Genomic DNA, 24,163 nt, shown 5'->3' with positions numbered 1-24,163 from the left:
AAAAGTTGAGTCCCTCCAGTAAATGAGAAACCCATACTAGGTGCAAAATGCTGTGACTTCATGGGCACACAGTTTTAGCTACAAACCAGATGTGACTTGAATTGAGCCATTGGTATTCACTATATCATAAAGGATATGTATATTTTTTTGGATAGTGGGGAAAGATTCCTGGAGAAACGGAGATGCTACCTTCTCTAACAACGCTATTTATTTCTTTTAAAAAGTGGAATTTAATTTTAATTATTTACGAAGCCCCTTAATACCTTAGTAAATGTAGCACAGTGTGTTTCGTGCAGCTAATGATATCCTGGTAAAAAGAAAGCGTTCTCTTCAAACCTTCGATATTAAATCACAGTGAGACCGCTGGGGGTTTTACGAGAATCATTTGGTTTTCATGCTGGTGAAATCAGACCTAGCGGGATACTATTGAAAGTTTTATATCTCCAACTATGTACATAAGAGAGATCCAGTATATGGCCTCCTTCCTTTCCTTGGCGAGAAAACAGCTTTAGTATAAACGAGTCGAAATCTGAAATAATATTTAGACATAGAACACTGAAAAACTTTTTTTTCTTTTGCCTTAACTCAGAACGCTCAGATTCTGCCATGCTTCTCTTCCAGACGATGGCCACCTCAATCTTTTCTACCCCTCTGAGTCCATTCCTCGGGAGTGTCATTTTCATCACCTCGTACGTTAGGCCGGTGAGATTCTGGGAGAAAAACTACAAGTAAGACCCTGAAGCCGATGCTAACTTGCTTTGCTAGACTGTGTGCTTCGGGCCGCTCCCGGGCCTTCCTCCTTGTCAGGGCTCAGGCCTCACGCTTCGCAGGCTGGGGGCTGCACGGGTCCCCCGGGGGCTCCCTGAGTTCATCACTCAGCACGGGGGCCTTCCGGGCTCTGGACCAAACATGCCCGACGGCAGATTTGCAGCCGGGCACTAGTCCAGGATCCACGAGTTGTGAGGGCAAAATGGGTTCTCACGGCCGGGTATTTAGCAGTTGCCCCTCGGGAAGGTTGTTGGGGGTGCTGACGTCATCCCCTTTGCCTGGCAGAGGTGGTCCCTGGCTGGCACGTGTGAGTATCCTTCATACGCCCGTCCTGTGCAAGTGTGCACGTGTCACAGCTCAACATTAAGGAGAACAGCAATTTTCTGAGCGCCGTTAAACTCGTAGAAGATGATTTATGTACTTTTTCTTGACTCTTTGGACAGGCCGGTCATAAATTTCCTCCAGCGAACAATGATGGAGTGGGGCGGCGGAGTTATTTCTTAAGTGAAGGGGAGTGCTTTTCAAGAGCTCCTGAGGATTTGGGGGCGGGTCAGGGGGGAGTTGGGGGGGGGAAGGAACCTAGAACGGGTGGCAGAGGAGAAAGGTGGCAAGCCAGCCCATCCCTGCCCTCAGCTGGGGCAGAGGAGGCCGACTTCCGTTTCAGAACGCCTTCCCCTAACTTAGAGCAGCACCTCCGCTGATCCCTACAAACCCCAATCCACCCTCCATAGTATGTCTCCATTTTGCACGACTCTGGCATTTTACACTGTGCTCTTTGTACCTTAGACAAGACACCAGTGACTTAGGAGGTCTGTGGTTTCCCTTTCTCCCCTTAGACAGTTTCCGCGACCGTAAAATGCACCCCCTTGTGGGACAGGCAGTAGGGTCTGGTGAATAAAACTCAGCCTGGGGCACCGGCCCGCCTGGGCACACACCTCACCTCCACCACTTAACGCTGGCCCCCTCAGGCCCCTCTCTCCTCTTCTGTCAAATGGGGGCAAAATGATAGGATCTACTTCACAGACTTGCCGTGAGGAGAAAATACACATAAAGCACCTAGAACAGGGCCCGGTGGAAAGCAAGTCCCGTGTGAGCCTGTGTTGCTGGGATTCCTCTCTGACGGCTCTGCGTGGACGTCCCTGTCCCCGCCTGGCCCACGCTAACAGGTGTTTACTGTGACTGAGTACAGCACATCCAGCAAGCTCATGTTTGGGGTACCCTGGGGGAAAGCTAATCGGACCCGAGCCCTCCATGTGGGGCCACGGAGAGGTAGGGAGACCCCTTGGGTGCCCGGCAGGCTCCTCGTAGTCTAAGAGAGATGGGCTGTTCTCAGTACAACAAATGCCTGTGTGAAATTTTGCACATAAGCAAGAGTCCTCTTTCGTGTGTGTTTCAGGAGATCGTGCCTATTGACAGAGCCAGAGGGTAGAAGAAAACGGCCATCACTGGCTTGTCTCTTTTTTTTTAATTTTTTTAATGTTTCTTTATTTTTGAGAGAGAGACAGACACAGAACACGAGCATGGGAGGGGAGAGAGATAGAGGGAGACACAGAATTCGAAGCAGGTTCCAGGCTCTGAGCTGTCAGCACAGAGCCGGACGCGGGGCTCAAACCCGTGAACCGAGAGATCAATGCCCTGAGACCAAGTCGGACGCTCAACTGACTGAGCCACCCAGGTGCCCCACTTTAAGTTTCTTTAGGGGAAAACAATTCGGCGTATCTTTTTAGAGCTCTGGAAACCACATTTCTGGAAAGTGGAGACACCTGTAAACAAGAGGGCTGGCAATGTCTGTGCCGTTAACCGCGCAGGAGAGTGCAAGATACTTTCAACCTGATCGTCGGTACAAAAGATCCCTTTTTGTCTCCTATGCTCAGATCAGTTAGGAGCCAGTCTTTCCGGCCTGGAATCTGACGTGAGCAAGAAGCATCCTGGTTGAGCTGGGAAGGGTTTTAAGCTCCCGAGGTAGGGAACGGAGAGTCTTTGTGGGAGTGGTTTTATTGCAGGGAAAAGTCCTAACAACTGTGCAGAGCAAGGCTTGTGTTTTCTCACCTGCAGGATTCATGATACTCGAATTGTCTGCCTATGTAGGTTACTTAACTGGAGGGGCTTCAGGAGCAGGGTTAACATGTCCTTACTCACTGTCACAAATAATTGATTCTGCTGTGATCCATTCTGTTAGCACTGTTACGGGGGACGGGTCTATCTTTGGTCGGCCTGGTCTTTGGGTGGGGAGGGGTCGTCAGGGTCTGCGAGGTATGTCTAAGGATATCCAGCCTTTACTAGGTCTCTCGGGAGGAGCCAAGTTGGAGACAATGTTCAGACCCGCTGGGGGGAAAAGATCCTGATGCAAAATCCAGTCTTGTCCCCTGTGTTAAGCATCAGGCTACAGAGTCCCGGGCTCGGTTGCTTTGAAGATTAGTGATGGAATTCAGGACAGTAAGAGGTGGGTATCAGGAAAGGAAGTGCCAGGAAATCTCATCTGGATCCCTGCAAACGCTCTGGAAAGCTCATTCTGACTATCTTAAACTGTAGGTTTTCATTTCAAATGCTAATGCCTGCTTGTGTTCTTGTTTGAGAGCTTCTACACAGCTGCTTCCTTGCCTTCTTTTCAGTCTGGTACAGAGGGGCGCTTGGTGACAGGGTCATGGATTATGTTGAATTGTTCACCACATGTCCCCTCACTTTCAAAGGCCGATGACAGACACTCTCCTCTGGAGATTGGGCGGGTCATGCTGCCAGTGGGCACGCACGCACACACGCACGCTGCCCCCAGCCCGGGGTGTGGCGAGGACAGTCCCCTCTCCTGGCCTTCCTCTCCCTTGCCCCCCACCCTGCTGGCTTTGGTCTCTGCCAGTCTGCAGTGAGCCCAGCACTGCAATGAAACCATTCTAATACCCTAAGGAACCGGTAAGTCTATCACCAGCCACCTGGTAACTAGGGCCAGTCTGGTTTCCCCGGCCTGGGCTGTCCTGAAATCCACAGGCTTCCCGTTCCCTGACACGCTCCTCCCTGGGGGCACATGACAAATGTGCCCTCTGCCCTCCTGCCTCCTGCCTCCCCAGCTCTCTAGGGGATTCTGCAACCATCGCACCAGGTTCCGTGCTGTCTCAAAAGCCTGTGGTGGCTCTCAGGTGCCAGGTGGACCAGTCAGGTCCGGCAAGAAGCCGTGCACCTGCACGGGCCCATACGTCAGCCCTGGCGGCCACGCGCGGCCAATGAGCCTTGGAGACGGGGCTAACGTGGCTGAGGAACTGAATTTTTACTTCTGTTTAATTTCAATTAATTTAAATTTCAGAGGCTACCGCACTGGACGGCACAGATACAGACCCTCCCCGAGTCTGAATCTCAGTTTCGAGTTTATTTCCCAACACGTTCTGTCATACCTCACATATCGTGGACTCTTCATCGCTCGCCTTGCCGCGGGCTGCGTCCTTCGCGGACTGTCCTCCCCTCCCCCTACTTCTCCACTTCCCATCCACAAGCACCCAGATTCACAGAGGGGTATCATGTTCCAGCTCTTGATGAGTATGCAGTAAGGTTCAGGATGGCCTTTAGGATGAGAGGTATCGTAGCAGCCGTCTGTGCAAGATGCATTTGCTCTGTGGCCATCAGCGAATTCTACCCAGGATTGACAGAGGCTGTATTTGTCTCCAAGTCTGGACTTGTTCGTTTTTCATCTTTGTGCCCCTACGGAGCCATGCACGTAGTAGGTGTTCTCTATTTCTTAAATGAATTGAGTCCCACGCTATTGTGTGAGAGAGAAAGGAAATCTTAACCTGGGTTTTTTTATCTGCCGTTGTTAGAAAGTTCTCTGTTAAACTGATGTTCCCTTGACTAATAAGGGCTTTAAAATCTGTCTTGATGAGCTCTGCCTGGTGTCTCCACTTGAATTACAGGCAATGACAATAAATGCACTATAATAGTGCCTTGTGTGTATAAATCCCCTATGTCAGAGTATTTTAAAAGCTTTAGAAACACATTCTGATATTATGATAGATCACCCTTCTCTTTATATATAAACAATCCCTAAATAACCAATCTTTGTCATTAATGTGAAACAAATGTTTAGGCTAGAAAGTATTGACTCATGTTTTTGCTTATCTCAGCAAATGTCTTGGACCTAAAGGAGTTGACTGTTTTCAGTCCCAAAGAATGAAAGGTTGCATTAACAATGATTTTGTTTGGATATATCAAAAGTCTTGTATAAAATGTAAAATGCCATAGCCACGAGGAGACACATATAATAGCTACCTGAAAGGCAAGTATGGCTTTCACGGTTGTTACATTTCTATCATATTCTCCAGATTGGTTTTATTTTTTTTAATGTCTTATTTATTTATTTTTGAGAGAGAGAGCACAAGTGGGGGAGAGGGGGCAGAGAGAGGGAGACAGAGAATCCAAAGCAGGCTCCAGGCTCTGAGCTGTCAGCAAAGAGCCCGACATGGGGCTGGAACTCACGAACTGCGAGATCATGACCAGAGCCAAAGTTGGATGCTTAACTGACTGAGCCACCCAGGCGCCCCATATCATATTCTCCAGATTGATTTTAAAATATTAAATCATTCTGGGCATTATCCTTCTCAACAAATAAGCATTAAGCATCTATGTGAGGGCACCATGCTAGGCTTTAACTAATAGTAGTCACCATGTGATTGGTCCGCAAAAACATCAACTCTGTATTCTGTGCCCTTGGTCCCACCCTCGTTAGCAAGATGATCAGCATTACTTAATTCTCAGCCCTTCCTAAGACGGTGTTAATACATCTGAAAGTGTGAGCTTTGTAGTCAGACTTCCATTAAAACCCCAGCCCATATGTTTGGTTAGGTGTTTGACTCTGGGAAATTATTTGGTCTGTGAGCCTCAGTTAACTCATCTGTAAAATGGGTTGACTGTCTCTCTGTGCCTCCCAGAAGTCATATATACCAAATGAGACATGGTTCACTGTGGTAAATGGATAGGTTATTTCTGTGTACAGCAGTTTTATCCTTAATCCTGTCCTCATTTTGTTGTCCTTCCCTGTATTTCCGTCTTCTCTCATTCACCTTTTAATTCAGTCATGTCTAGACGTATTCTTTATGTCCTTGCAACCTATGGGAAATCCTTTCTGAAATGGCACAACACAATTAGACCAACCAGTGTAAGGACACAGGTCTAGACCATGTAACATCAAATCCACAACGTGCTGTGAGATGCCCCTTAAATACGAGTCTTCACCCTTAATGCTGTGTTTATTTTGATGCCTTAGCCGTGTCAGAGCCTGGTTCTGTTCTTTGAGCAACATAGCTGCCTTAGTGGATAAACAGCATCTCTAAAGCATCCCCATTTTGTGGTTTATCAAATGACAGTCTGTATGACCCAGATATTTGAGCTGGTCTCCGTGGGCTCCCGGGCATCTTACTGTGTTATGTCCCAGGCCCTTCGTGAGTCTGTAATACAAGTGAGGCTGGCATGGACCCTTCGAATTACACAGTCACCTCTGTGCTACCCACAGAAGGGAGTCCTCCAGCCTCTTCCGCTCTGGGAGGAGAACCCCTTGTGCCTTTGTAGGCAGCCCTTGTGAGCTTTGTCGGCCGCAGCTGTGGGCTCCTCACTGTGCTGCGTCTGTTCCTCCTGTCCTCACCTGGACACCGCGATCACCCGGGTGCACCTGCTGCTGCTGGAGCCGTCGGCATTCTCCTGCCTCCCGCATGTCCCGTCCTTCACCACCTTGAAGACGGTTCTCTCCCTGCACCGCCCTCTTTATCGAGCTGAACAGCTCTATTTTTTTTTGAAATGGTCTGTACCTCGGGCATCCTGGCCTCCCTCATCCAGATGTTTCCTGGGTTGTCTCCAACCCTCCCTTCTAGGCCGTTCCAGATGTCCTCTCCTCGGCCCTCAGTAGATGTCACTTCCTGCGAGCCAGATGTTCGGTTCTCAGTTACGCCTTCTCAAATTTGAGACCTCTCAATGTCGGGGCGCCTGGGTGGCTCATTCGGTTGTGTCTGACTCTTGGTTTTGGCTCAGGTCATGATCTCATAAAAATAAAACCTCTCAAAAATTTTTAATGTTTATTTTTGAGAGAGAGAGAAAGAGAGGGAGAGAGAGAGAACTTGAGTTGGGGAGGGGCAGAGAGAGGGAGAGAGAGAATCTCAAGCAGGCTCCGTGCTGTCAGCACAGAGCCTGACACCGGGCTTGAACTCACAAACTACGAGATCATGACCAGAGACGGAAATCAAGAGTCGGACGCTTAACTGACTGAGCCACCCAGGCGCCCAAAAGCCTGTCAATGACTTTACTAAAGTATTGCCGAGCCAGGCCTTCATCATGCCGATCGCATGTGTGCATTTTAATGAAAATCAGAAGTTTGCATTTCCCCTACCAGCTCTTGACCCATTGGCTTTAACATTCTAGTCCGTAAAGGTCCATTTCAGTCATGCCGCCCAGCATCTCCCCAGCCCCTTCGCCTGTGCTCTCCGCAGACCCGCCTCCATGTGTGTCTTCAGTCATGATTTCTTAATGACGATGAGCAGGACAGAGCCGCGCGTGCCTGACTTGGGTAAGGCAGTCCGAAAAAGAAGTTCCCGACATCACCCTTTATTGTTTACCTTCCCACAATGGAGAGTCTTTTTCCGGATGTTCCCTGCCCACCGGGGTATTTTAAGCATGGTTTGTGAGATCCTTGGGCAAAGCACGGAGCTTCTCCAACGGCAATCTTTTTCTCAGATGCTAAGCAGAAAGCTTATTTGGCTTATGGGGTTAATGGCAAAAGGCAGCACTATAATTAAAAGTTGCAGGTCTGCAGGGGAGGGAGTTACATCTCTCAGCTTGCAATTAAGCTGTTCCACGGTTTATGTGGGTATGTTTACAAAGTGCCCGGACAAATTGAGATAAAAGTCTTGACGCTCCGTTATCAGATGTCTTAGGGCTACTAGAACTCTCATAGCCATACCTAGGCATGTGTTGGGCTCGAGTATAGTATGATGAATGGTAACGATAGAGATAGTACAGTAGGGTGGTACTGGGGGGTAACAGTGGTATTCCTCATTTTTGTAGTTACCGAACACCTGCTCACCTTCCCGAATGCATTCGTTCTAGCCCCTGCCTACCCGTTCTGGAAGGAGAATTTCATTTTCCTCGTTTCACAGACCAGAGAAAAGAGACCCAGAGAGTTAAAGAACTTGCCCCAGGTCACAGAGCAAGTCAGTGGCTGAGCCAAGACACTAAACCAGTCCTGGTCGCGTGCCAGGCCCTGAGCACTTTCCGTGATGTTCCAAAGCCTCTCAAATGCCTCCCACGTGAAAAAAAAAAAAAAAAAAAATTAGTGAATGCCAGTTAAAACGTTTGCTGGCGACGGGAGAGAGGTGCTGTCACAAGAGCCATGTTCTGTGGAGGAGGAAGGAAGGGCAGTGGTAGTCCAGGCACCGAGGCCGCTTTACTGTGCGTGTCCTGCTCCAGAAATGGCTTCTTTCGGTCCTGGAGCCACAGCATGGCGTTTCTCAGCAGGGCCGCCTCCTTCACGGCCCTGGCCGTGTGCTGTCACCTGGCTGGCTCTCGGCAGCTCCAGAGCCCGACCAGGGAGGCATGGGGGTCCCTCTCAGACTGAGAAATCTGTGATCACCAACAATGTTGGTGGGGGCGGGGCGGTGGGTGCATTGGGGTCAGAGCAGAAATGGGGCTTCGATGACCTTTGTGGGCCATGAGCGACCACCTGCAGTCCTGAATGAAACCTCAGGCCCAGAAAGGGAGTCAGACTAATTAATTCAGATGCAGTTTGCTGTGAAAGGATCAAAAAGTGCCCTCACTTTTCCTCGGAGCTAGTGGTAGGTCTTTGGGGATCTTTCTCCACAGAAGGGACGACACAAGGTTGTCGGGGTGCATATAGAAATGTGAGAATTTTTAGTAGTTTAAAAACGCTTAGGGGTCACTTGGAGATGGATGGATAAAAGAGATGTGCTTAGGGATTAACACGGCTCAGCCACCACAGAGACTGTGGGTGCCGGGACTTACAGATACAGCCAGGATAAGAATATGGGCCAAGTCCCAAGCTTTCCAAAAGGAATAGAAGCAAGGAGACACCAGCAAGAGCCATTCTTAATTATGGATGGATGAAATGAAGGGGTCAAGGCAGACTGAGAAGGCAAAAGGAGTTCAAGAGTTTAGTGTCAGTAGAACTCAGGCAATTGGCTGGGAACTGAGAACCCACAAGAGGCAGTGCCTGCCTCAGATTTCGTTTCCCTCTGGTAAAACTCAGCTCTGCATATGACGTTTCTCTGGACTTTAGGCCTCAGGTAAGAAACAGATAAGCAAGGAGACTGTGGCCAAAGGGCCCAGGCGGTAGAAAGGTAAGGCGTGACACCCAGAGTCCTAGAGATCTGTTGTTTCTGCCTGGCCTCAGTTCTGGGGCTCCAGGGCAGGGACACATGCAGGGAAGGCTGACCCCTCTCTCCCCCCAGCCTTGGTGGTGTGGGACATAAGCCTCATGCCGCTGGCAGCCTTCTCGTCCCCACAAAGCGAGACGGGCCTGAGAATTCAGCAAACGCAAGAAGAATGCGGGGCCGAGGGACTCCGAGAATGTTCCCGGTGACAACCCTAGCCCCTGAGTCCAGCTGGGCCCGATCGAGTGTTCAGTGATGTGAGCCAGTGAATTCCATATTTTGCTTAAGCCATTTCCAGTTAGGTTTTCTGTCACTGGAAATCAAAAGTCTCCTCATAAAAGCAAGGGATGGCTTTTATCAAAGGAATCCTTCCCCTCTACCTTTTATTTTGGGGCTGTGTGACAGCATGAAGGTGAGGCCTTTATGGCCATAATTCTGTGGTTCTAACTAGCCTAGAAACCAGAGAAGGTACCAGGCATCCCTTATTGTGCCTCCAGGATGGGGCGGCAGACCAGGAGTCTCGGCTTTCTCTGGCTTCGTGGCTGACATGCCCCGTGTTTTAGGCCAGGTCTCCCACGTCCCTTCTCTGCCTCAGATTTTCTCCACTGGAATTTCTGGTCTGTGTCTGAGTGCTGTTATGTCTGAGAAACTAAATGATGAACTTGGCCCCATCCCGCTGTTTTGCTGACAGATGAGAAAGCTCTCACACACATACCCAGGGGTAAGGGTTGACACTTCAGGTGTGGTGATGAGCTATTATGCAAATATATTCCAGAAGGATGACGCTTTTGAGGAACTCCAGGGCGGCGAATTTCTCAAATAGCCCTGGTTCGAACTTATTATTCATTATGCCGTGGTGCGTAATTTTACTCCGGGTCCTGTTACATTTTGCTGAGCAGTTAAAGAATTTGAGAAGTGCAGAGGAGTGCAGGGTAGTGAAGTTGACCATGTGCCTGCAGGAAGGCGTCCAACATGCCCACCTGCTTCCCGGCCGTCTGGGGCTGCTGACTCTACACTTCAAGGTCACCCAGGAGCGAGGCTTTGTGACTGAGTCAGGTTGATGGATGGTTGCAGGGGGGTGTAAGTCTATTACAGCATGAGGGCAGAGCCCTTTTCTCTGCACCGCAGCAAGTGAGGGCAGGGGGGTCCTGTCTCAGCTCTTAGGGAGGTGCTGGAGACTGGACTGATTTCTTCCAAACAAAGGAAGGCAGGAAATATCCAGCTCTTAAATCCACGTTAAATTGCAAACTCTTTTACCACCTTGGATCAAATATACGTAGTGCAGGAGATTTATAGTGCATATATCCAAGGCATCTGCACAGAGCAGGCCCACCCTCCAACGCCAAGAGCCCTGAGCACGTTGGAAGGTCTGTCCTGTGATCGGCCAGTGCTCAAAGTGGACGTCATTGGCCGTGGCCAGTGTGTTCTCATTCCTGCCGTGACTGATGGAGTCAGCTGCGGGCAGGCCGGTTTGGGTCCCGGAGAATGTGTGCATTTGAGGCTCTAGGTGAAAACTCATTCATTGGCATTCTAGTGATCCGGTGGGGCGCCTTTAATCTTATTACTCTGAGCATATTTCCAGGACTGACTTTAATCCTGCTTTACTGAGAGCCGAGAGACCTGGCCCAGGCTTCGCATATGGCTGCTGCTTCTTGATACACAGGGTTCCAACTGATTAATGAACTTAGTACACAACGTGGACATAGAAGCTATATTCTTTTATTCCTGTCACTTTGGGAACATTCCACCGTCATCCCCACTCGTAGGGTTTATAGTACTTTCTCATGGCTGGATTGCTGTGTTTACTTCTCTCTGTAAACAGTTCAGGAGATTGATGCTTCCCTTCAAGATTTTGAAAAATGGCCAGTAATGGAAAAATAATCACATACATGAGAATAAGAAAAAAAAAATCTATTATCTGATAAAAAAAATAAGGGTATTTTAATGTATTATATTCCTTTTCCATTCATGATACCTTCCTATATTACATGAAAGGAAGTATTTGTTTTAGAAATCGTATAGTTGGACCTTATTTTCCTAGTGCCGGGGAAGGCTTTGGAGAGACGATACCTTGAAGTTTGGGGGAAGGAAGGAGAGGAAGTTCTTAATGGGTTTTAAAGAAAATTGGGTAGGAAATGAAGTTTTTAAAAAGCAGTTTTGAAGAGCAGTCCAGAATGACTTTTTCTGTGTGAAGTTAGCATGGGTAAAGAACAGCCACGAGGGAGGAGGTTTTCTTAGCATTGTCAAAGAACTTGTTTTGGTTTGAAAAGACTTGTGCACCCCTAGGTTTATGGCGACATTTACAATAACTAAGATATGAAAGCAACCCAAGTGTCCATTGGTAGATGAATGGATAAAGAAGATGTGGCCTGTGTGTGTGTGTGTGTGTGTACATAAGTACAATGGAATATTACTTGACCATAAAAAAGAATGATGTCTTGCCATTTACAACAACATGGATGGACCCAGAGGGTATTATGCTAAGTGAGATAAGTCAGACAGGGAAAGACAAATATCATGTGAGTTCTCTTATATGTGGACTCTAAGAAACAAAAGAGAGGAACAAGCAAAAAAAAAAAAAAATTGTCTCGTAAATACAGAGAACAAACTGGTGGTCGCCAGAGAAGAGGCGGAGTGGGGGCAATGGGTGAAATAGGTGAAGGAGATTAAAAGGTACGAATTTCCAGTTATAAAATAAATAGGTTGCAAGGATATAAAGTGCAGCGTAGGGAATACAGTCAATAATATTGTAATAATGTCATAGAGTGACCATACCTCATTGTGGGGAGCATTGTACAACGTATAGCATTGTCGGATCACTGCATGGTACACCTGAAGCTAATATAACGTATGTCAACTATGCTTGAATAAATAATAATAAAAATAATTTGGGGAAAGGCTGGGGCCAAGGCGGGACAGCTGGGAGAGTTGAATGAGCTGATGATCTGTTGCCTATTGTTCCTGTGCTCCTTGAGCCAGAATTCTACACAATCTACTTTAGTATTTGAAAAATCAATTTGGAAAACATTTTCAGGGTAAACTTTACCATTCCTTTTTTCTCCATGACAGAAAAATCTATACCCAAATGTCTTGATGCAGTGATATCAGAACCATTTTCTATTTACCCATCGTCACTCATTGTTCCCTTGGGTAACTGGCCTGTTACAAGGTAAAAGCGATTCTTTGTTTAGTTCTGCGGAGGTTGGCAGGCAGAGATGCAGCTCTGTATTTCAGTGTTCTACCCAGAGTCCTGTGCAATGTTTAGTTGCCATCTTACGCCTTGAGAAAATGGGGGATCAGAAGAATTAAGCGATTCTCTCCTTTACGCCCCTCAAATAGTTTAATCAGTCTTAACCCAAGTAGGAAACAGAAATCAGGCTCGTTGACTTCAAATTGCAGTTTTATTCTCGCGTTTTTTTTTTTTTTTAATTTTTTTTTTTTTTTCAACGTTTATTTATTTTTGGGACAGAGAGAGACAGAGCATGAATGGGGGAGGGGCAGAGAGAGGGAGACACAGAATCAGAAACAGGCTCCAGGCTCCGAACCATCAGCCCCGAGCCCGACGCGGGGCTCGAACTCACGGACCGCGAGATCGTGACCCGGCTGAAGTCGGACGCTTAACCGACTGCGCCACCCAGGCGCCCCAATTCTCGCGTTTTTAAGATGGAGTTGTGAGCCACGCACAGTGTCATGGTCCGGAAGTGAATAAAACCACAAAGGAAAGGTGAGGTCCATCCCAGCGGGAAACGTGCTGGTGTGCTTTTACTAAGCGCCGCCTCCCTTGGTGACAAAACGGCACCGTGTGTCAGTGGCTTCCCATCCAGAGAATGTGTCTTCCCAAGATGCTGCTGCTCCTGAGGCAAGTGGCCATGTAAACAGGGGACCTGAGTTAATTCATCGGGGCTGTGTGTGTCCCTGAGCTGTCGACTCTTGCTGAGGATTACGGTGTCTTTTTTGCTGTGTGGGGAGCTTGTCTTAATCCCAGATCTGTGCATACCACTGGTCACCAATGGAAAAAAAGTACACGGGTCTTCATCCCAGGAGAAATTTCACCCACCACTCTAAAACGCTGTCCCATGGATGACGTTGGGCCTCTCGCTACTAGAAGGATACAAAAGAAGTCCAAATCTTAAATCGAGCATGTTAAACTTGGGGAAAAACCAGCACCTTCTTGCTAATTTAATCCTTATGAGTCAGTTATAATCCTCTGCATCTCAATTTATTCAAGCCTCCCTTTGGCTGACTCTTTGCCCAACTGCATGCAACCTGAATTTTTTTTCATTGCTGTTTTTATTAGTTGCATTTGCAGAATGAGAAGAAACACTTTTCACCCCCTAAATATTTATGACCTTCCAGTGAGTGAACAGTTGGACTTCATATCCTGTATTTGAAATGCTGGATAATCTTGGATTCTTCTGGCTGAAATGGGAGAAGCAGTCCTAATTGGAAATGTAAGCGAGTTAAGATCAGAAATACAATTTCACCTGAATGCGTGATTATAGTAACGAAATTCAGGCCTGCTGTCATCTATGGAGATTTTTTTATTTAGACGTTTTTTCTGTTTTTGTTTTTTTAGCTAGTTACAGATTCATGTACAGTTGAGAGAAGTAACACAGAGGGATCTCCTATATATCCTTTACCCAGTGTGCAGATGCTAACATCTTGCAAAACTATCACAAACCAGGTTATCGATGTTGATACAGTCAAGATATCGAGCTTTTCCGCCGCCACAGAGATTTCTCCTGTTGGCCTTTCTTTTATAAGTACACACTCTTTTATAAGCACCCCTACCCCTTCTTAATTCCTGTCAACTACTAATCCATCCTCCAGCTCCATAATTTTGTCGTTTCAAGAATGTTCTATGACTGGAATCATATGGTATTTGGCCTTGTGGGATCAGCTGTTTTCACTCACCATAATCCAGTGGAGATTCATTCAGGTCATTGTATGTGTCCGTAGTTTGCCCCTTTTGAATGCCGAGTGTATGGATATGCCACAGTCTCTAACAACTCACTCATCGAAGGACGTCTGTGTTGTTTTCGGTTTGGTGCCATTATGAACAAAGCTGCTATGGACATTCGTCTGCAGGTTTTTGTGTGTGAACATAAGTCTTCATTTCTCTGGGATAATTGCCCAGGAATCCAATTGCTGGGTCATATGGTAGTTTTTTAGGAAACTGCCAAAATGTTTTTTCAGAGGAGCTATACCATTTTACATCCCGACCGGCAATGTATGAGAGATCCAGTTTTCTGTAGCTTTGGCAGGTATCTTCACTATTTTTTATTTTAGCCATCCTGATGGCTGATATCATATAGTGATATCTCATACTGGTTTTAATGTACATTTCCCTAATGACTTAATGGTGTTGAACGTCTTTTCCTGAGCTTATTTTCCATTGGTATAACTTCATCAGGGAAATGTTTGTTCATGTCTTGTTCACATTTTCTAACTGGATTTTTTTTTTAATTTTGGGGTTGTGAGAGTTCTTTATATTTTCTGGATACTATTACTTTGTTAGGTATGTGGTTTGAAAATATTTTCTCCCTGCATTGTGGCTTTTTATCCTCTTAACAGAGTATTTCGTAAGCAAAAGTTTTGAAAAAGCTGTTCTTATCGAGTGCACATGGACTGTTCTTCAGGAAAGACCATATGCCAGGCCATAAAACAAATCTCAGTAAATGTAAAAGGAATGAAATTCTACAGTATATGTTCTCCAACCACAATGGAATGAAAACTCTAAATCAACAGCAAGAGGAAACCTGGAAAATCGCCAAATATGTATCAAATAAAACACTCTTAAACAACCAATGGGTCAAAGAAGAAATCACAAGAGAAACATAAAATATATTTTGTGATGGATGAAAAAGAAAACATAACACATCAAAAATTTATGGGGTGTAGCAAAAGCAGTACTCAGAGGGAAATTCATACCTGTAAATGCTTACATTAAAAAAAATAAGAAAAATCTCAAATCAAGATGCTAATCTTCCACCTTAAGCAACTAGAAAAAGAAAAGCAAACTAGACCCAGAGCAAGCAGACAGCAGGAAATAATGTGGAAACAAATGAAATGGAGACTAGAAAAACAATAGAGAGAATAGATGACACCCAAAATTGGTTCTTTGTAAAGATCCACAAAGTTAAATAAACCTTTACCTGGAATGACCAAGAAAAAAAAGGCAGAAGACAAATTACCATAGTCACAAATCAAAGTAATGGCACTACTACGAACCTTACATAAATGAAAAGGTTAAAGAGTGTTCTATAAAACATTGTACACAAACAGATTCACCTAGATGAACTGCGGGAATTTGTAGAAACACACAAACTACCAAAATTGACTGAAAAAAAAAATAGAACATCTGAATAGATCTCTAAGGAGAATGGATTAGTAAAAACAAAGAGACAAAACAAAAATACTCCTACCAAAGAGAAGCCTAGAACCAGTTGGGTTCAATGGTTAATTCCATAAAATGTTTTTAGAAGAATTAACATCAGTCCTTCTCAAATCTCCCAAAATATAGTGGGGGAAGGAATGGTTTCTAAATCATTCTAAGGAGCCAATATTACTCCGACACCAAAGCCAAACAAAGTCATCACAAGAAGAGAAAACCTTAGATTAATAGCCCTTATGAATAGAGATGCAAAATCCTCAAAGAGTACTAACAAACCACATTCTGCAGCCCATTAAAAGGATTTTATACCATGAGTGAGATTTATCTCAGGAATGCAAGAGTGGTTCAATATATAAAAATCAATGAAATATACTTTATCAGTAGAATGAAGAAAAAACTGCATCTCAATTGATGCAGAAAAATTACTTGACAAAATACAACATCATTTTTATGATAAAAACACTCAACAATTAGGTTTAAAAGGGAAGGTCTGATAAAGGGTATTAATGAAACAAATCACATTAACATTGTACTTTATGAAATACTAAAATCTTCCTCACTAAGATAAAGAACGAGGCAAGAATGTCCCCCTCACAATTTCTTTTTTTTTTTTTTTTTAATTTTTTTTTTCAACGTTTATTTATTTTTGGGACAGAGAGAGACAGAGCATGAACGGGGGAGGGGCAGAGAGAGAGGGAGACACAGAATCGGAAACAGGCTCCAGGCTCTGAGCCATCAGCCCAGAGCCCGACGCGGGGCTCGAACTCACGGACCGCGAGATCGTGACCTGGCTGAAGTCGGACGCTTAACCGACTGCGCCACCCAGGCGCCCCTCCCCCTCACAATTTCTATTCAACATTGGACTGGAAGTTCTAGACAGAGCAATTAGGCAAAACAAAACAAAACAAAAAAAAAAGCACCCAAATTGGAAAGAAGTAAAATTAGTTCTATTCACAGAGGACATGATCTTATGTACTGGAAATCCTAAAGAATTATATACACACACAAAAACTATTAGAGCTAATGGCTGAATTTAGCAAATCTGGAAGAAACAAGTTAAACATACAAAAATCAGTTGTTTTTCTATACACTAGCAATGAGAAATCTGAAAGTAAAATTAAGAAAACAATTCAATTTACATTAGTGTACCAGGAACAAAATATTTAGGAGTCAATTTAGTGGAAAACTAAAGTGGGAGTGGAAAACATGAACACTTGAAAACCAGAAACATCGCTGAAAGAAATTAAAGAAGACAAATAAATGGAAAGACATCCCATGTTCATCAATTTGAAGACTCAAGAAGGCAGTAAACCTGAAATTGGCCTACAGATTCAATTAATTCCTGTCAAAATTACAACTGCCCTTTTTTGTGTAAAAAGGCAGTTTATCCTAAAATTCCTGTGGAATTGTTAGAGCTCGTTTTATTACTTTCATTAGCGTACAAGCCCTGTATATGTATTATTATATTTAACAAAACCTATGTATTTCCTCTTCTTTTGAATGGTTATAAATGTATTTTTTAAAATTTGGTATCTATCGTTTGTACATAGAAATAAATTTCTTTTTTTTTTTAAGTTTATTTATTTTGAGAGAGACAGAGACAGTGCAAGTGGGGGAAGGGCAGAGAGAGAGAGAGAGAGAGAGAGAGAGAGAGAGAATCCCAAGCAGGCTCCACACTGCCAGTGCAGAGCCCAACACGGGACTCAAATTTTCACAAAACCACGAGATCATGACCTGAGCCGAAACCAAGAGTCAGACGCTTAACTGACTGAGCCACCCAGCTGCCCGGTAAATTTCATTTTTGTATCTTTATCTTCTACCCTGAAACCCAACTGAGCTCACTTACTAGGTCTAGGTTTTTGTTTTGTTTGTGTTATTTTTGTAGATTCTTTGGAAATATCTGTGTCCATAATCATGTCATCAGCAAATATGTAATGTTTAATTTCTTTCTTTCCCAACTGTATGCCTTTTATTTGCTTTTCTTGTCTCAGTGCAGTGGCTAGAGCTTCCAGCACTCTATTGAATAAGAGTTATTACAGTGGAAATCCTTGCATTGTTCCCCATCATATGGGGAGAGCATTCAGTCTTTCACCGTTGAGTACAATGTTAGCTGTAGCTCTTTAGTAGATGGTCTTTATCAAGTGAAGAAGTTCCTGTCTATTCCTATTTTCCTGAGTTTGTTTTCCCTTAATCATGAATTGGTATTGGGTTTTGTCAACTGTTTCTTCTGCATCAATTGTGATTTTCCGTCTTTAGCCTGTGAGTATGATGGTTTACATTGACTGATTCTCATATTGTAAACCTGACTTACATTCCTGGAATTGGTGTGTAATTTTATTGTTTTTGCATTCTGTCTTTTTCAGGCTTTGGTATCAGGGTAATACTAGCTTCATAAAGTAAATTGAGAACTATCTCTTCCTCTTGCAATTTCTGGAGGAGATTGTATATAACACAGATGTTAGGTCTTTTTTCAACCTGTGTTAGAATTCTCCAGTAAAACCATCAGTGCTTGTTCTTGAGGAGTTTTTAGATTACCAAATAAATTTCCTTAATAGTTAGAGAGCTATTCAAATTATCTATTTCCTAATGGGTGAGTTGAAGCAATTAGTATTTCCTGAGGAACTAAGTTATAAAATTTGTGCATATAAAGTTGTTTGTAATATTTCCCACTATCCTTTTGATATATGCAGGTTTGGCAGTATATTATATCAGTAACTTGTGTTTTTTCTCTCTCTCTCTCTCTTTTTGAGGGTTGTGGTCAAGCTTCCTAGAGATTTGTTAATGTAATTGATATTTTCAAAGAACCAGCTCTTTATTCTTTGTTTTTCTCAATTATTTGTTTTCAATATCACTGTTTTTTTTCCTTATGCTTTTTATGGGTTTATTTTGCTTCTTTTCCTAGATTCTTTTTTTAAAGTTTATTTATTTTGAGGGAGATAGAGTGCAAGCAGGGGAGGGGCAGAGAAAGGGAGATAGAGAGAGAGAGAGAGAGAGAGAGAGAGAGAGAGAGAGAGAGAGAGAGAATCCCAAGCAGGCTCCATGCTGTCAGTATGGAACCTGATGCAGGGCTCAATCCCACAAACTGTGAGATCATGACCTCAGCCAAATCAAGAGTCAGACACTTAACCGACTGAGCCACCCAGGCACCCCATTTCTTCTAGATTCTTGAGGTAGAAATTAGATTATTAATTTGAACTTTTCTTCTTTTGTTATGTATATATTTAGTGATATAAATGTCCCTTTCACTACTGTTTAGCTATTTCCCACCAATTTTGATATGTTATGTTTTCATTTTCTTTCAATTTAATTTGTTTTCATTTCCATTAAAACTTTACCATTGACACAGATTATTTGGAATTGTGTTGTTTAGTTTCCAAGTGTCTGAATATTTTCTTGTTACCTTTCAGTTATTGATTTCTAGCTTGAGTAATTTGGAACTCAAAATAACAGTTGGAAAATACACTTGGTATAATTTCAGTTTTAAAAAATTTGTTGAGATAGGCTTATGTCCCAGATTATGTTCTGTCTTGGTATGTGCTCACTGGGCACTTGAAAAGAATATGTATTCTATTGTTATTGGGTTGAGTGTGCAATAAATGTTGGTCAGATACTGTTGGCTCACAGTATTATTGAGTTCTATATGCTTGCTTATTTTATGTCTAGTTTTTCTATCAAATTTTAAGAGATGGGTGTGGAAGTTTCCAACTCGAATTGCGGATTTGTCTTCTCTTCCATCAGTCTTTGGCAACTCCATTATTCGCTGAATGCATATTTAGGATTAATGTATTTTCTTTGTGGGATAAATGTTTTTATCATTTTGTCTCTGGTAAATTTCCTTGGTATTGAGTCTACTTTATACTTTATCTGATATTAACATAACCATTTCTGCTTTCCTTTGATTAATGTTTGCAAAATATCTTTTTCCATTCTCTTACTTTTAACTGACCTATGTCACTATATTTAAAGTATGTTTCTTGTGGACAGCATATAGCTGGGTAGTGTTTTTAAATCTCCTTTGCCAGTCTCTGTCTTGCTGTATTTAGGTCATTTACGTTTAATGTAGTTATAACTTAATTTGCCATTCAATTTTTTGGTTTCTGTTTGCTGTGTAATTTCTGTTTGTTTTCTCCCTGACTTCTTGTGTGTTTGCTCAGCACCTTTAGAATTCTATACGATTTATTTATCAAATAAGTTTTGATTGTATTAATTAGTGATTGCTCTAGGCATTATATTATATAAAATGACTTATCAAAGTCTACTAGTGTTGTCATTTTACCAGTTCAAGTGAAATTCAGAAACCTTACCTCCCTCTCAGGCTCTCTTACTCTCCCTTATTTCTAACATAATGTTATATTTTCTTTACATACATTTAGAACCACAGACGGTTTTGTAATTTTTGCTTGAACCATAAAATATAATTTAGAAGACACATAATGAGAAAGGATGTCCATTGCATTTGCTCATTGTTCTGCTTACCGCGTTGTTTCCTTTCTTCTGATGTTCCAAGTTTCATTCTTTTAATGTCTTTTCTTTTTAGAGAACTTCCCTTGACTTACTATTTTAGGGTAGATCTCCTGTTGATACATTATCTTAGTTTTCCTTCATCTGAGAATGTCTCAGATTATTCTTCCTTGTAGAAGGATATTTTCACTGGATATAGGATACCGAGTTGTCAGTTCATTTCTTTCAGCACCTGAAAAATGCTGTGTCATTTCCTTCTGACCTCCATGCTTCCTAATAAGAAATCCTCTGTCATTCACATTGTTTTCCCCCCATTGGTGAGTTCTTTTCACTCTCACTGCTTCCAAGACTTTGTCTTTGGTTTTAGGAGCTTGACTGTGATGTATCTTGGTGTGAACTTCTTTGAATGTATCTGCAATTTCTCCTCTTCTTATGGGACTCGGATGACTAGGATGTTAAATCTTTTGTGATAATTCCACAGGTCTCTGAGACTTCTTGTTCTGTTTCAGTCTGTTTTCTCTCAGTTGTTCCGATTACGTAATATCTATTGTTCCATCTCCCAGTTCATTGATTCTTTTTTCTCTGTCTCTTGCATTCTGCTATTGAATCCTTCCATTGGGTTTTTTATTTTGTATATGTATTTTGTATTATTTTGTATATACTTCTATTGTATATTTTTACTTAGAAAATTTCTATTTGGTTCTTCTTTGTATCTTCTATTTCTTTGCGGACTTTCTATTTTTGTGCTGAGATTCTCTTTTTCCATTTGTTTCAAAAGTATTCTTAATTGCTCATTGAAGAATTTTATGAAGACTAATTCTAAATCTTTGTCAGATAATTCTTTCATTTCTGTTATCTCAGTGTTGGCATCTATGAATTGTCTTTTTTCACTCTTTTTGAGATCTTCCTGTTATTATGACAAGTAATTTCCTATTGAAATCTGGACATTCTGGGTATTATGTTATTTGATTCGGGATATTATTTAAACCTTCTGTCTCAGCTGGCTGTCTCTGACACCATTCTTGCAGGAGAAAGGGAGCAAGGCTTTGTCACTTCTGGGTGGAGTTACAAGGCAAAGCCCAGGCCCATCAAAGGTGGCTGTATTGACAAGACCCCCTACCTTTAATTTGGGATCTCCAACAGCTACTCCCTAAGGGCCTAGGAACCAGAACTAAACCAGACCTCCCAGCTGGTAGCAAAGTTGGAAGCCACCTGGATGTCTGTCCTCAGTCAGAGCCCACTCTGCCAGCTGTACAACCCTGTGTCCTCAGGAAATTTCTTTCATGCCCAGTCATTCTGAAGCACGCAGTGACAGACAGGCAGACAGAAGAGCAGTGGCTGGCTTTGAGAGAACTAATATGATTGCCAGTGGCAGCAAAAATGAAAGATGCAAAACAGACCCGAATAAACCTTGTATATCTATCCAACTTGAAAGGTGACCGTGTCCTTCTATTTAAGCTCTGGCTACCTTCACATTGTCTAGATTTCTGTAAAGCCTTCCTGTCCCATGAACAGAACTACAGTCCATCCACAACTCCATTCTGGGTTTGCTGTGTGAACAGACACCCGTCAAACTTCTTCCAGCCGGTCACACTTCCCCATCAAAAAACAGGAACAGTTCTCCCATAAATAGTCTGTGTGTGCTGACAAATGGGAATTTGAAGCAATATAATTAAATTGCTGTTAAATTATTTAAGTGCCTCGGGTGAAACCGTATAGGAGAGAAGGTGCTTGACTCACACATCGGTAGGTGAGAAAGCAAAATTTGAAGGGAGGAAACTAGCTTTGTTATCTGCATTCCGTATTAACAGAAGGGAAGAGGCTTCAGAGTAAGTCACCCTATCTGGAAAGGCCGGTTACTAGACTCTTGGCCTGTGGCCCTTAGGACGATGTTGCCTAGCAATGAACAGGGACTCGCCAGGCAGTTGCTAGAAAGAGTATGTGCAGATGCACACATAACATGTACCAGCATACTGTACTCCCCTTGAGATTGGGGCGTGAGATACAAGCCCCCGTTTTCTCTTTAAGCAACAGAATTGATGTTTATGCAATTGGACAGTTAAGGCAGAAATCCAATTACTGAGCTAATTAGCACCTTTGAGTGGTAAGCACCAAATGTGCAGGAGGAAAGCACTGGAGAAAAGCTCAAATTACCCACTATGGCTGACAGTTCACCTTCTGAGAGAGTCTGGTGGAGAGTCAGAGGCCCTGGGGTCCACAGGCAGCTTAGCGTAGTTATTGCAGATCGGAATTTAGCACTCTGCGTTCTATAGCCTTTTGAAAAGACAGCTTTCCAGTTAACATAGTTTTAGAAGGTGTTTTAATTCCCTAAGGAGTTTGGTAAATGACTTTCTTTTGGCTCAGTCCCACTTTAAAAATTGTTTATTCTGCTGCTGAAAATTCCATTTGTCCTAGGTCTTCAGGTGAAATTAAAATTCCATTTAGGGACTAACTCTGCCGACATGGGATTTGGGCCTTCATTAGAGAGAATTTGGTTGTTTGCTTTATTTTTTCGCCACCCTGGGCTCTTTTACTTTCAATGCTGATCTAAGGGTATTTGGAAGGAAAACCAAAGCAGTAGTAGAACAGGGTGGTGGGGTTAACAGCCTTTTTGAGATGCAGCAGAATATTTTTTTTCTCCCCAACCCATGTGTAGAATCTATCCCACAAAGCTCGAGCAGGATCTTGCCTAGATGGTTCTCGGATATCTGAGACATATGAGGAAAAGTTTTTCTGAGTTCCGTCTAAGTATTTTGTAGCTGTTCTGATTCCCAAGAGACACGTTCACAGCCGAAGTCTGTATTCTGAGGTTTCTTCTTAAGCACGATTACCTAACAAGTGTTTGTCCTGTATTAAACCATACTCGGGATGTCAGCAATCATGTTCAAATATAATCTACTGGCAGCCAGTCTCCTTTCTTAGCAGGAGTCATGAGAGGAAAACATAACTTTAAAAACAGCATTAGTTTGGACTCTTCATTCATTCGTGCCAGTGGTAAGCAAACGTGTGTCCTCGTGCTACTTAGGGTCTGGCCGTAAGAGGCCACTATTATCAAATCATCACACAAAGAAATATATGATGTGGTAGAGCCAGCCCACCTGGGTTCACATCCAGGTTCTATCGCATATTAGCTCTGTGACCTTGGGCACTGAGTCTCGGGTTCCTCCTCAGAGGGAACGGATATAATCACGGTACCTACCTACGAGGGTAGTCGTAAGCATATGAGTTACTGCATGTAAAGTACTTACACAAGGAAGCGTTACGGAAATGTTAGCTGTCATCATTGTTAGTAACATTAACCATGACAGGTGCCCCGAAGGAGAGGTACGATGTGTGAAGGAGCATATGACACACGAGTCTCACCTAGAGCAGGGGTCGAGAAGACTTCTCAGAGAGCAATACTTGGGCCGGACTTGCAGCACCAGAGGAGTCTGGGAGGAGAGTGGGCGGGTCAGAAAAGACTCCCAGGTGGGGGACACAACAGCTGCAGAGGATCCAAGGGAGGGCAGGGTGACAGGAATAGGAAGTCAGGGCATGCTGAAGACGTAGAAAAAGGTTAGCATGGTTGCAACAGACAAAGCAAAGGGCAGAGCGACAGCAAAAGCAGGGGCCAGCCACGCTAAAGATCAGTTTTTTCACACACGTTAGCAGAACCCTCGTTACGTTCAAACTTGTCCGTAAGCCTGTGTTCAGTGATGTATTTCTAGTGAAAGCCCTTCTTAATGGCTCAGGTTTAACCATATGAAATTGTCATTTTTGTACATCATGAACAGTTAAATATCCAAGTTCACGTGGCTGATGTCAATCTCTTGTTTCATCTTTCAGAGGATGGTGAGACCACCAGTGAATACCTAGAATAAAAAGACAAAGCAGGTCAGACACAGTCTCTCTGAGCACGGCAGACTGGGCTTTTAGAGTCAGAAGTGGGTTGGTACCATCCGCACAGGAGTTACGTGGGGACAGTTGTTGATCAGTGAAAAGTCTGCAGTGAGTCCATCCCTCGCTGGCTGGCTTTCAGGAGCAAGGGGTCACATGGGTTGGCTGGCTTACAAAAGCTGTGAACGGAGGAGCTGTCATAACGGAAGAGATTTAAATCTGGTTCTGATGGCCATTAGTTGCCATAGCTACCGGCAATATGTCTTCTTCCAAGCTTGTAAGAGCTGAGTTTATTCTTGTGGTTGGACCT

At 43.6% G+C, this 24,163-nt stretch overlaps 1 protein-coding gene across 2 annotated transcripts in view; it reads left to right on the top strand.

The window, feature by feature from the left end:
- The window catches only part of PCNX2 (pecanex 2), a 301,846-nt gene that overhangs the window by 213,935 nt on the left and 63,748 nt on the right, over positions 1-24,163 (top strand). For both annotated transcript variants that reach the window (XM_030334389.1, XM_032595131.1), the window contains one exon: positions 599-728. In XM_030334389.1, the coding sequence (XP_030190249.1) occupies positions 599-728 (130 nt within the window). The remainder of the gene's footprint in view (positions 1-598; positions 729-24,163) is intronic.

Source organism: Lynx canadensis, chromosome D2 (genome assembly GCF_007474595.2).
Source record: "Lynx canadensis isolate LIC74 chromosome D2, mLynCan4.pri.v2, whole genome shotgun sequence".
NCBI classification, from domain to species: domain Eukaryota; kingdom Metazoa; phylum Chordata; class Mammalia; order Carnivora; family Felidae; genus Lynx; species Lynx canadensis.
This window is presented reverse-complemented; position numbering and strand designations above follow the sequence as displayed.